At 36.1% G+C, this 14,350-nt stretch overlaps 1 protein-coding gene across 5 annotated transcripts in view; it reads left to right on the top strand.

The window, feature by feature from the left end:
* LOC149576030 (F-box/kelch-repeat protein At1g55270-like) overlaps positions 1-14,350 on the top strand; it is a 41,902-nt gene that overhangs the window by 12,200 nt on the left and 15,352 nt on the right. Inside the window, exon 1 of one of the 5 annotated variants that reach the window (XM_089816156.1) lies at positions 3,169-3,361. The exons of the other annotated variants lie outside the window; for them this stretch is intronic. Coding sequence (XP_089672282.1) covers positions 3,212-3,361 — 150 coding nt within the window. The 5' untranslated portion in view covers positions 3,169-3,211. Of the gene's footprint in view, positions 1-3,168; positions 3,362-14,350 lie in introns of those variants that run through there. 5 annotated transcript variants of the gene reach the window in all.

Raw genomic sequence — 14,350 nt, 5'->3', positions numbered from 1 at the left:
TTTCATAATTACCCTTTAATGCATCCTTATTTTGCTTGGCTGATTCCATCTCATTATACAACTCCTGCTTGTAGGACGAATTGAAAGACACCTCACTTTCTGAATGCATATCATGAGCTTCATCATTTTTATTAGGCCTGCTATCTTCATTATGATGCAGATGGACTTGATTGCATAGGAAATCCTCTTCAAACAATGGATTTGAGAATATAGTGAATTCAGATGTATCTTCTATCACTTCTTCTTTGAATAATGGGTTCCAGAATATAGAAAATTGAGGGATACCATCATGAGAGCTTTCATTTGGATCATCATGTGTGTCATCAACAAGACTAATGTCTTCATCAACATTATCTTTTGAACTTTCCTCTTGTTCATACACCATATGATGTTCTACTTCATCCTCACTATATGATTCCTCGGAATGATCATCTCTTTCATCCAATACCTCTTGAAAACGCACTAATCCATCGCCTTGCTCACCATGGTGATTCGAGAAAACATTTGAGCCATTTTTCTCAACATGCTTCTGATATTCCAGATCTAACAAGGCGGAAATCTCTTCCACACTAAGAGAATCCTCTTTCTCATTTTCAAATTCATTGTCATCTGTAGGCATATAAGTATCATCATGGGCTGATTCTCCTTTAGAATGTTCAAAATTTTCATCTCCATTTGAATCTGAAACTTCATTTGACTTATATGTTACTTCAGTCTCGCATTCATTTTCCTTTGCAACTAGTTCATTATCCATAAGTTTGAGAAAGTTAAGAAATTGATGATCATATAAGAGACCTTATTCCTGCATCTTGTTGAGAAGATTAGATGATGGAGGTTTGTATTTTGAAGGTATTACTTGATAAGCATTAAACATCCTCATAAAGAAATGTGTTGCAGATTCATCTTTTTTGCTTTTCTAAATTCAAATATGCATCCAAAGGAGATATATAACTGGGACTTTTATCCAATATTTGGAAGAGAAGCATCAAATTAGGATCTTTTGGTGAGATTCCCAACTTACGAAACTTTCTTATCAATTCCTTGTGTGAAGGCATGATGTCTGAAGGTACATCCCGAAAAATATTCACTATCCTTATAAACAAATGTGCCAATGTCTCGCCTTCATATCTTTCCAAATTGAAAAATGCATCTAAAGGTTGTATGTCTACTTCCTCCATGGTGTAACATAGTCCGCTTCCTGATCATAGTACATATTCTCCATGTTGGGTGATCAAATCATTTTCTGCTAAGTCTTCTCCCTCAGCAAAGTTACCAATTGAAACTTTATTGAATAGAGTCGCCACCTCTTTCGAGGAATGTATTGATCTTCCGGGTTCTTACTTCTAGCAGAGTACACTTCCAATCAAACTGATACAACTACTTTCTGATTTTGGTCTACGAAATCCGAAACTCTGGGTAACTGCACAACACCTGTTGTGAGCAACTCTCCCCAGTAGAGTCGCCAATTTGTTGGTTCCCAAAATTGCAGATTGAAAATCCAAGAGCCTGCCACTTCTTCGATAGGATTCTGTAATTAGTTCTTGCCAACGAACGAGAATCACCTTGATTCCCCTGCACTTCAAGCTTCGCTACACCTAGGTGGGTAAACCTTCTCCTCGAACTTGATCACTTGGTTTAGAGCTTTTCTAAAGCAAATTTAAGCTTTGGAGTTCTCCGATTGGCAAGGTCCTTGAACTCGATGAAACTGAAATTGAATGCTTAGTACTTGAAATAATTGACTGTTTTGTATAAGGTTTGTTAATAATGAATTTGATGCTTGTAGGAAGGAATATATAGATTTTTTGACTTTATTAATAGAAAGACCATTGCCCCTGCTCATATGGGCAATAGAGTCAACTTCAGTGAATTTTCATGTACAACTTCGTAAAGTTCTTATGCACTTGAACTATCAACAATTTAATAATCAAGATGCGACAGACCAAATATTATGCAATCTTAAATTAGTCTAGATTGAGCTTTAACTCCTCTGGCAGGGAGACAAACTAGATACAGATACGGAAACAATTTAATATTTCACAATATCTGTGATGATCACATTTAAGATGCCAAATGACCATGTCCACTTATCCGACATTTTAAATTGTATACAAAATTTCAAAAAATAATTACAAAGGACAATTCCTTTGCAGTTTAAATCTCCATGCCATTTAGAAATAAACAAAGAACTTTTTATTTTATTATTAAAATAAAATAATTGAATTTATATTACAAAGTCATATTAAACTACTTAACCCTATGAACAAGTAGTATAATATTTTTTTTCTGTACAAGTAATATAATTTTTTTTTTCCAGAATATGAATGTCTTTCGAATCTGTGCTCTTCAAAAATGAAATAAGTTTTATATCTATTCCTTTGTAAAGATACGACTTTTCAAATTAAAAGTCCTGTCCCATATCAGCATTCTCTAAGTCATATTGGCACCTCTTTACTCATATTATCATATTATTTTAATAAATTTAACTTACTTTAGATTAGTGATAATTTGAATAAGGTATTCATCGGTTTGTAATTCCATAGATCTTTGCGGGCCTTTTATTATAACTTCCTTATTTGTCCTCGAAGCCTATTAATCCTTTATTCAACACGCTTCAGATAATTATATTCTGGCGAAGATTAAATAAGACATCTTTTGTTTTGTTCAAAATTCACATTGGCCTTTGTTGATATCTTTTGAATATGAATATTTCTTTTCCTTTGTTTATCTGGCATTTAGTCGGAGTATTCTCGTTGTTGATGAAATGGCTGGAAACAAGACTACACTCCTTTGTGAATGCCAAAAGATCGATCCTGGAACTCTTCTGCAAACACACTCGATATGCCTCTGAAGACTCGCTATTTTTGTTCTGAATTTCCAATATTCTGAGCCGTGGAAAGACACACCACCGGCGACTTTAAAGAACCTTGAAAACTTCATGGAAATTGGCGTATATCATCACTGATTGGGATAACAGTTTGTCAATTTTAATGATTTGGGTTCACAATATTTCTGAAGCACGAATTTACTTTCATCAATTTCTTCAAACCGACTCAATCTAGAGGTGCATCGCTCAAAATAATTGGCCAGGCTTTTGAAAATTTCTAATGGTCATATATTTTATATTCCATGTTTCTGATATCTAACGACTTTCATTCTCTATTATGTCATTGATTCCGGTAAGAATTACATAGTCGAATAAAATTTTGTGTTAATGACTTTGACTGATCTCCCCTCTTCATTCTGGGTTGTGGTCGCATTGCTCTGCCCGTGGCAAAGATATTATCTTGGGCACGATGAAGGTAGCTTGAAAGCGAGATATTTACTGATGACGACCTGGGACCCTTTCTGGCTTGATCGAATGGTAAATGAGGAAGCTTTGGAATAAAATCCTTTAGTAACTTACCAACAGCTGAGAGCATCTAGAGATTTTCTCTTCTAACCTGAAGTAGTTCTGTATCATAGTGATAATGTCTATCTGATTTAATGTCATCTGTTCGAGGCTGATATATCTCGGTTTGTGTTTATTTCCATTTCTCATGGAAGGGTTGCTTGATCTTTGGTTGTTTTTTAGCCATCATCAAATTGTATAACAGGTTTCGTCTCTGTTTTATAAAGCATTAGATTTCATATGCAACTCTGGACTGTCTGTAACTCTTCTGTGAATTATATTGTCTTTCTATTTCTTCAAGAAGTTTTCTTCTATTACTCTCTCTCTCTCACTTCCTACCTTTCAGCAGATTTATATATCAACATTTATGGCTGGAAGAACCTTCACAATTGACTGATGTAAATGTCATGCTGGTAACTTCAGATTTGCATCAACATATACAAAGGCTTTTCCACTTGGCTCACGCTGAAGGTTGATCATTTCCAACTTTCTAGAGAGATCTATGTAACACTTCTGAAGCTCATGTGCATTTGCTGATGGGAAACCTGAATTGACTGAGCCCAGCACCAATGATTAGAACAGATGCTCTATCATCAAATATTCTTAGCACTATTATGAGATGAAGTATAGGATAGAAAGCTTAGAAAAATCACTTAAATGGAGGTGCAAAACCTTGGAAGTTTGGGCTCCATCATGACCTAAATTATCTGAACTGTTTGTGGATTTTTCTCTCCCTCTTTAGATGCAATGGGCCCCATTGCATATAGTGTTTCATCGAGTGGGGAATTTATTATTGAATTTGGTTCCCAGTGAATTATCCCCCTTGATGAAGCAATTGCCTTGCTTTAATCACCCAAAGGAGTGGAAACAACAGGTGCTTTAGTTCTTTAGTCACAGTATCAGTGGATCGATCAGTTATCATTGATATTGCATAATCAGGATTCAACTCTGTGCTCTACACAACTATTTGACATCTAATTTGTCTAGGAGCAGCGGAGAGTATTGTAAAATGCTGTTACATTTAACAATAAATGCAACCCAGAATAGGGCGAATATTAGCTCAAATGCAATTTACCCAATTGTTTGATAGTGTGATACATATTGTAGAGGTTTGAGATTTCAATTTTGGACCCTCGAGCCACTGTTCTTGAAGATGCAAATGTACTTTGTCACCCACCTGCAAACCAATTAGGGACATGATGCTGGTTTTGGTTGTAGCTGTATTGAACATAGGGAAGACTAATCAATGATGCTCTGAATGGCACACTACAAGGATATGCACAATCATGAAATAGATCACCCTTATCTATTTATTTGAGTCTAAAATGCAGTGGACTTTGACAAGTTCGTGTCTATCATTGATCATAGTGTAGACCATAAAATTCCAAGAATCTTACTATCATGCTTGACATGATGGTCTTTGGTCAACCAAAATGGATCCACACATGTAGGAAGAAGAGAGTTCACAGTTTCCTTTGCAGAGGTCCACTTTTTTGGCTGGAATTAGAAATGCCAACTTGCCAATCACTCAAAAATGCAATCATTGCCATGCCTGGTTGTTGGAAGATCAGATATTTAATCCACTGAAATAGATTTACCAGGGCTTGCTGAGGGGCTATGTTACTGGTTTCGGTATTATGCTACAATAAGTTTTTTGAGGTTTGCATTGTTTTGGGTATATTTGTACAAAATACATATTAGTATCATAACTAGATACACATTTGCATCAAACCAGGAATACCATATAACATGCATTAAATTAACAAATTATAAAAAAGTAAAGTTATTTCATTGATATTAATTTAATCGTTATTGATATTCATTTTCTAAATTGAAAATAATAAAATCAGTAATTCATGTCATATTGATCTTCATAAAGGCAATATCATCATTGTCTTTTCCATCGCCATCGCCATCGCCATCGGATTATATACTTAAATTATAAGAACTAGGAGTGCCATTGGTGTTCGCATTAAAAAACATGTAAATTATAAGTCTTTTAAAAAATGAAATGCTCAATTTTTCTTGCTCTAGCTCTACACCCCACAATTTTATTGTACTTTCGTGTGCATAAGAAGGCACATGTTGGAATGCATGTAAACTAATGAATGTGCGATTTTTTGATGCAAATCAGTCGTGTCTTTTAAAATTTAATGGAGGATTTTGTCCTTTAGTTCCAATTAGATGAAGATGAACTAACAAGCTGTAATTGAGCCAAAGTTAACAGGGTTAGAGCTACAAAACTATAAATGAAACTTCAAATTTGGAAGCAAATCTTAAAAATCTAAAAGAAATTAAATTTAGAGAGTTTCAGATTTAAAAAAAAACTTCAATTTAAACTTTGATTGCAAGAGACTGTAGGTTTTGGAATCATGGCCATGGAGGTGTGAATAAAGAGCATTTATGAATGTGTGACAACATTTTAATTCATGGAAAACCTTTGTAATTGCCTTCTATTGTTTCATATGGGTCATATTTAGTTGTAGAAATCTTTTATCTCTGATTTGTGCATATGGAAGTCTGATTCCATTTATTGTTTGTAGGTGTGATCTCAACCTTTTCAATTTTGGCATGTTGTTTGTTGCACATTGGAGTAGTCTAAGATTTTACATTAACTTACGGGTGGTGTTAGGTCCCACAATGCTTTTATGATCTAGTAATGCAATTCATAACATATGCTATGTTCTAAAACTTTTAAATCATATGCGGATCATACATATATGATGTCTTTCCTGCATGTGTATGTAAAGTGAATTCACTTGCTGTGGAATGGTATTAATAATTACTGTTATCTTTGGGCGCATATTCATGAAAGCTTTCATCTGTTTGTTTAGAGGTCTTGGAAGTCTAGCTGCAGTCAATGCTAACATGAGACTTAGTGAAGTATTTTGGAATTCATCGTGCATTGTGTATGGTTGTCAGAGATTGAGTTTATATCCTCCATTTCTTTTCAATTGCCATATCTTGAAGACCTTAGGGAACCCCTCCCCTCCCCTCTTCACCTATCAAAGTTTAAAGCAGGAGTTACCCATCCTTATTACCAGATCCATCCCTTGGGTTAATAATTCATCATTTAGCCCACAAGAGGCAGGTATGTCCAACCAGCACTAGATCCATCCCTTGGGTTAATCAATTCATCATTTGGCCCATAAGAGGCAGGAATGTCCAAGTAGGACTAGATCCATGCCTTGGGGCAATCAATTCATTATTTAGCCCACAAGAGGCAGGAACCTCCAGCCAGGACCAGATCCATCTCATGGGGTAATCAATTCATCACTTAGCCCACAAGGGGCAGGAACGTCCTATTGGTTCCCAAAACTGTAGATTGGAAATTCAAAAGCTTGTCAATTCTTCAATAGGATTCCAAATCAGTTTTGGCCAACAAACGGGAAGAATTCTCCTGCACTTCAGGCTTCACCACACCTAGGTGGGTATACCTTCACTTCAAACCTCGATTCCCTAGGTATACCTTCACTTCAAACCTCGATTCCCTAGTTCAAAGTTTTTCTATGGTGAATTTAACTTTGTGAGTTCTCCGGTTGGCAAGATCCTCAAACTCGATCAATATTAATGCACAGTGGATTTCAAGTATTTCTCTAGGCAGGAACGTCCTATTGGTTCCCAAAACCGCAGATTGGAAATTCAAGAGCTTGCCAACTCTTCAATAGGATTCCAAATCAGTTCTGGCCAACAAACGGGAAGAATTCCCCTGCACTTCAAGCTTCACCACACCTAGGTGGGTATACCTTCACTTCAAACCTCGATTCCCTAGTTTAAAGTTTTTCTATGGTGAATTTAACTTTGTGAGTTCTCCGGTTGGTAAGATCCTCAAACTCGATCAATATTAATGCACAGTGGATTTCAAGTATTTCTCTAGGCAATTATTGTATCTAAATTTTCTTTATGGACATCATTTGCACAGATGCGATGAACAAGCTGAGTTTCATCATCTTCTTCATCAATTACTACCAGACCAACTGCATCTGATTGCTCCAAGTATTCAACACTCGCATTACTAGTGCCTATGTTTTTGCAACCATCCCCAGTATACAGAGGATACACACTAGCCAGTATCATCATTTGTTATGTCCATGCAATTAAATGTGCAACAGGTAATAAAATTGGTCTGTACGTAGTGCAGGATCCCAAAGTTTGAGTGTGAGTGTGCTATATCCACTTGATTCGGTATGTGGTTACATGTTAGTAAGTGCTGTGTCAATGTGTTCATGATATATCATAGTTCTCCTCTCTCTGATTTCGTGGCAGACTCCAAATCTGTAAACCATTTGTAGAACTGATGATTATTGAGTAAGACTACTTCTGTAGGCCAAGAAGCCTTTGACGTTCATCCACAGATAATACAGCCCAAACTTGAATCCTTCATGACAGTGGGTTTCTGAGCCTATTTCTTTTGGAAGAGGACAATCTGTAGCTGCATGATAAAGAGCTGCAACTGCTGCTTGTTGTTACTCTGTAAGTGGAGCATTCTGGTCTCAAGCGGAAGCAAAGCTATATCCTTTGCTGGCTACTATCATCTCAAACAAATAACTCCATCTTTTTTGTAACCAATGCTGCAATCAACTTTTGATAATTCAATAATTGTGCAAGACTAATAAACTTTTTTTTATGTATACTGGCATAGACTCTCAGCAATTTCCACATTAATTTCAACATTTAGCAAGTATACTTTGACATCTTATCATTGCCACCAATGACAAGATTTAACAATCTCTTGAGTCCCCCAGATCAAGTTTCAACCATTATTTTCTAAATGGAGGCTCTAATTTTTTTCAAAATTAGGGCTCCATCACGTCCAACCGTAATTATTTCATTATTTAGCCTACAAGAGGCAGGAACATCCAACCAGGACCAGATCCATGTCCTGGGGTAACCAATTAATCACTTAGCCCGCAAGAGGGAGGAACCTCTAACCAGGATTAGGTCTATCCCTTGGGTTAATCTAACTTGCTTCTTATCTGAGTCATAGGACTGTCGCTAATCATTACCCATCTAACCAGGATTAGATCTATCCCTTGGGGTAATCTAACTTGCTTGTTATCTGAGTCATAGGACTGTCGCTAATCATTACCCTTCCATTTAGTGTTAATTTTCAAAACCCTTGCCCCTCTTGTGTCCTCTTCCTGGGTTAGAAGGTCATGAATATCTCTCTTTGGACTGTCATACCTTCATCCATGCAACATAAGGTTATCTTTTTTCTATCACATTCTATGGACTGTCATCTTATTTTTCATTTATACCTCTGGTAAAGTCTGCAAGTATGTTCTTGAAGTTTTCCATATAGATCAAATCCTTGGATTATTCCCAGGGTTTTAGATTGTCCCATTGGTCTTTATTTACTGTAATAATTGACATGTCTCCTTCAAAGAAATAAAACAATAAATAATTGGTTTCCTTCTTCGATTAGTTCTGAAACTTCTTATCAATTTGCTCAAGAAAAATCCCTTCTTTACTCTGACTATAGTCTACATAAGGTCTATACATATCTCCCTCTGCTGTAATCTTCCTGTCCCTTTGACCCTTTGTTGGTCTCTTGTTGGACATTAATATCATTATGTTATCTATCTCATCTTAAAAACTTTCTGCTCAAGAGGGTCTGATACAATTTGCTCGCAAATCTGCTGTTTTGAAAGTCTAAAATAATTTGAATATTAAACCTTCAAAAATCTGCTCACAGGGTCTTCTCAGACCTGCTTTTTTGATCGGAGTGATACTCGATTGAGTCCATGATCAAATGATCTAGAACTCCTTATTCATACCGTGCTTTTACTACTTGTAATGTACTTATTTATACCACTGTAACTACCTCTTTTGGGATCGCCCTATACTTGTCCTAAATTTACAAATCCAAAATGAAATAGGAACAAAAATTGTAGTTAGAGATGTAATTCTTTGTTGAATAAGATGTGATAAGCTGTATAAATATTTGAAGTCTGATTTTTCTTATCAGGTTGATCACTTATATCAATCGCCTTTAGCAAATGGAATTCTTCTGCTCAGTCTGCTCCTAAAATTTGAATAATACTCTTAGTGGCCCTCCCTTTTTGCTTGGAATGAAATCTCCTTTATTTTTTGTTGGTGAAAAGGTCACCACCTTTGTTTAGAATTGAGTCACCTCTTTTCATTGTTTCCATTAAGAATAATATATTATTCTTAAAATTGCTCTCCCTCAGGTGTCCTCAAATGAAACATTGTCCCCTTTATATCTTCCATTGCGGGGGAGACTCACAACCTTCCACATTCACCACCCTTTGAATGAGTCAAAACCCTTCACATTGTCCCCCTTAAAGAGTCACAAACATTCATAGTTACCACCTTTTTGAAGAGTCGTGACTCGCAACCCTTCAGAATGTTTGTCCTTCGAAGGAGCTACTTTCTTATTTTATTCTCATTTGTTTTTCTCTTCTATTAATTCTTCCTTGCTTCACTCATTCCCTTTTCTGTTCCTTCCTCCTCCCTCTATCAAATGGAGTTCTCTTCTCCCTTTTTATTTCTCATGTTTGAGTGAGTCGCAACTTTTCATTTCATGCCTTTTGAACCTTGACTAACTAAATTTAGTTATGTTGTATTAAATATTTTAATTTATTAGTTTATATTTTTTTGAATTCTTTATGTTTTAACTTTACTATCACTATTTATTATTAAATCCTATTTCGAAAATGGGACATCACAATCTGGTTGTGCTACAGAGTGCCTTTAGCAAATGAGGTGCATTCAGTTTCTCATTCCCTGATCATGGGTGTTGGGACTTCGCTTCTTACCATAGCCTATGTATTTAAATATTATTTTTACGTACATGCAACATTAATGAATATATAATAATACTCGTCATGCTTTTGTTGTCTTTGCTTTGCTTCTAGTATACCATTATATAGCTGCTCTTCTGCAAATCAACCGTCCATTGGGAGCAAACTCATTTTCATTGGTTTAGCTATAACTTTGCCTGCATGCGAATTGTTTTCCAATCTCAGACAGAGGTTGGATGACAGATAGTTGCATGCTTTGTAAACTTGACTCTGCAAAATCTCAGTAGGCTAGAATTTGACTCATAAGTGACTTGGCAAAAACTTGGCAGACCAAATTTGATTTGGTTTGGTGCCTTGGAAAAATTCGTCTACTTCAAAAAATGCTTACATTGAAAACTTGAAGTAACTCAAGCCTTCCATTGGGTAAACTCATTCTCAGTGGTTTAGCCACAACTTTGCCTGCATACAAAGTTCTCCAATCTCAGATAAAAGTTGGATCAAGATGATTGCACGTTTTGTAAACTTGATGATGCAAAAACTCAGTAGACTAGAATTCGACTCATAGAAAGTGACATGGCAATAATTTGGTAGGCCAAATTTGATTTGGTTTAGTGCTTCGGAAAAATTAGACTACTTCAAAAAATGCTTAAATTGAAAAGTACAAAGAAAACTTGGCATGAATTTAGTATGTATTTATGATAATAGATAGTTTCTATTTATATTTAATGGCTATCTATTATAATCTAATGTAAATATTAGAATCTTTCTAATATTTAGTTAGCTGTTAGTTATCTGTTACCTATAATAGAATGTTTTTATGCTTGACAATCGTTTTCCAAAGAAATATCGTTTATTCATTTGTATATATTGATCCATTGATCTCTATTAATATCAAGCATTTTACCAATTACTTCTCGTGTTATAGTATCAGAGCAAATAGTTTATAATTTTTTTCGAATAAAAATTAATATTTTTGTTTTGAAAGTATCAATGGCATTTTTTCGAAAATAATTTTCGGCCAAACAGCCCCGTGCACTATTAAGATAATATCTTATACTTTCTATAATAGTCAACTACTTGTCTGTAGTCCGTCTTTCAGTCTAGATAGGAATGTTTCCTATCCCGTCTCTTTTTTCTTCAGTCCAGATAGGAATGTTTCCTATCCTGTCTCTAGTTTTGTTTCTAATTCTGTCTTCAGTCTACGTTTTTAGAAACAACGTCCTTGTAATTCTTTATAAGGAACACATTTGTTCCTCTGTTAATCAATCAATCATCCGGAAATCCGTTAATCTGCCAACTCTTCTTGAATCTTGTAACATGGTATCAGAGCTAGTACATTATTTCGAAAACTTATAATTTCTTTTGAAATTATCAGTGCATAATTTTTCGAATTTTTTTTGGTGCTCGTTCTTAGAAACCTGCCTAGGGTTTTCGGTCTACAGGAAAAATCCCGAATTCGGGTCTGTTTGCAAATCCCAAATTCGGGTTTGTCTACAAATCATCTCTCAAAATCGCGTCCATTTTTAATCCCGTCTCAGTTTGTCATCGTGCTTTGGGAAGCAGATTCGACCATTTTTTATCAAGAAATCTGAAGTTTTTTCAAGCTTTTTTCAGTTAAGGCCGTTTTTTCGAAACCTTAATTTTTGGGGTCGAAAAAATATTGTTTGCAGATTCTTGGTGGGTTTTTCGAGAGCTCAACTGGGTTGTCGTCCGTTTTTTTTGGGTGCCTCGATTTTCGAGCCAGCGGATCCAGAAAATGACAGCAGATTCGTTTTGGGTTTTTCGAGCTCTCTTCTGGGTCATTCTCTGATTCTTCTGGGTCTTTTGTATTTTTTGCCTCGAAGATCGTGACTTCACAGATTTTCATTGAAAAACGTGCCATGGCATCTCTAACAAATATTCTGCTCGAGCATAATTCCAAATTCAATGGTCGCAATTATGGAACTTGGAAGTAGCGCATCATCGCGATCTTCGAATATCAAAACACCGATCAACTTGTTCTGGGTGTTAGGCAGCGTCCGACTTCTCTGGGTCCTGATCAAGGCGAAGCTGCAATTTTCGCCATTTGAATTTGTTTCTGTTTTTTTGGGTTTGTTGATTTTCTCCTCAAAAATCATTTCAAGTTGTCTGTAATATGCAAGGTTGTGTAAGATTTTGGGTTTGTTGATTTTCTCCTCAAAAATCATTTCAAGTTGTCTGTAATACGCAAGGTTGTGTGAGATTCTGGGTTTGTTGATTTTCTCCTCAAAAATCATTTCAAGTTGTCTATAATACGCAAGGTTGTGTGAGATTCTGGGTTTGTTGATTTTCTCCTCAAAAATCATTTCAAGTTGTCTGTAATATGCAAGGTTGCGTGAGATTCTAGGTTTTACCGTTTTTTCCACAAAAACAAAGTTTTGTAAATGCAACTTATTTTGAGTCATAGCACTCTTCTGGCAAAGCTTCTTGGTTTCAGCATTCTGTAGATCCAGGGAGGGTCTCAGTTATCACAGAATGTTCCGACATCCGTACGTTGACCATTAAGGGAGAGTATTAAGATAATATCTTATACTTTCTATAATAGTCAACTATTTGTCTGTAGTCCGTCTTTCAGTCTAGATAGGAATGTTTCCTATCCCGTCTCTTTTTTCTTTAGTCCAGATAGGAATGTTTCCTATCCTGTCTCTAGTTTTGTTTCTAATTCCGTCTTCAGTCTACGTTGTTTCTTTTAGAAACAACGTCCTTGTAATTCTTTATAAAGAACACATTTGTTCCTCTGTTAATCAATCAATCATTCGGAAATCCGTTAATCTGCCAACTCTTATTGAATCTTGTAACATGCGCTAGGGTTTCTTGCTGCAAATCATGACTTTCCTGCTACAAATTGTGGGTTTCAAAGTCGCCATTTTTGCGGTCATTTTACCTGCATCTTTTTGCTTGCAAATCGCATCTGTATTGATGCTGTTTTTTGGCCCTGATTTGCAGAGATTTGGCGCCAAAAACACCCAAAAACACCTACATTTGTTTGCTTGACTCTACACCTGATTTTTGCCCGTGGTTTTGGACGGGATTTATAGATTTTTGTGGTCATTTTATGCTCCTTGAGTGTCATCCAGAGTTTGTATAAACCTCTGTCTCTGATTTGCGGTCAGAAGTGTTGGGTTTTTCCACCATTTTTTTTAGTGAAACTTGCAAATTTTCGGGGTTTTTTCCAGCTGGCTAAGGTTCTGTTCGAATCTGTCAAATGTGTTGCTGGATGTGAAATCTGATGAGAGTTTCTTGAAGGTTTTTTTAAGAACTCAACTGGGTTGTCTGTTTTCCTGGGTACCTTAATTTTCGGGCCAGCAGAGATCCGGAATCCAACAACATATTTCTTCTGGGTTTTTCAGCTCTCTTTTGGGTACTTATTCATTTTTTTTGGATGTTTTAATTTTTTCCTTCAAAGTAAGCACCTTCATAGATTTTCACACTTTTTCACTAAAAAATGTACTATGGCATCTTTGACAAATATTTTGCTCGAGGGAAATCAAAATTTCAATGGTCGCAATTATGGCACGTGGAAGCAACGAATGTTAACAGTCTTTGAATATGGGAATACAGACCAGACTGTTTTGGGTGTTACACAACGTCTGATTGCAACTGGTACTGATCATGATACATATGATCAAAATAATTGGGAGGTCGCGGTGCTGCTCAAATTATTCGTAGTTATTGGTCGACTCCCTTAGATTCCATTCAGTAAGACAATTGTCGAGATATGGGAGCTTCTCAAGAAACTTCATGAGACTTCAGACAAAAGCAGGGCCTACTTTCCCAAGAATACTCTATTTTCTATTATCATGGATGAGTGAAAATCGCTCCAGGAACACTTGAATAGTATTCAGGAAATCTGTGATCAATTACTTGCCATTAGATGCAAGGAGGAAGAGGACATTGTGGTGTAATAACCCTTAAAAATTTACCCAAGTCCTATGAGTTTTTTTTCGAGACTCTCAACATTGCTTCTACTGGTGTTGATTTGAAGTTCATAGATCTTTGCACACTTCTGCTTCAACAAGATCGGTGGAAACAACAGTTCAGTGGCAGTTCCAACTCCACCTCCATAGAGCAAGCCTTTGCTGCAAAACCCTTTCAGAAGGATAAGGGCAAGTCTCATTTATATCAGTCTTCTCAATAGAAGTCCTTTACTCTAGCATCAGAAGGCTCCATGAAAAAGAAC

The sequence above is a fragment of the Cupressus sempervirens genome, chromosome 1 (assembly GCF_028749045.1).
Source record: "Cupressus sempervirens isolate cs-2001-9-10 chromosome 1, ASM2874904v1, whole genome shotgun sequence".
NCBI lineage: Eukaryota > Viridiplantae > Streptophyta > Pinopsida > Cupressales > Cupressaceae > Cupressus > Cupressus sempervirens.
This window is presented reverse-complemented; position numbering and strand designations above follow the sequence as displayed.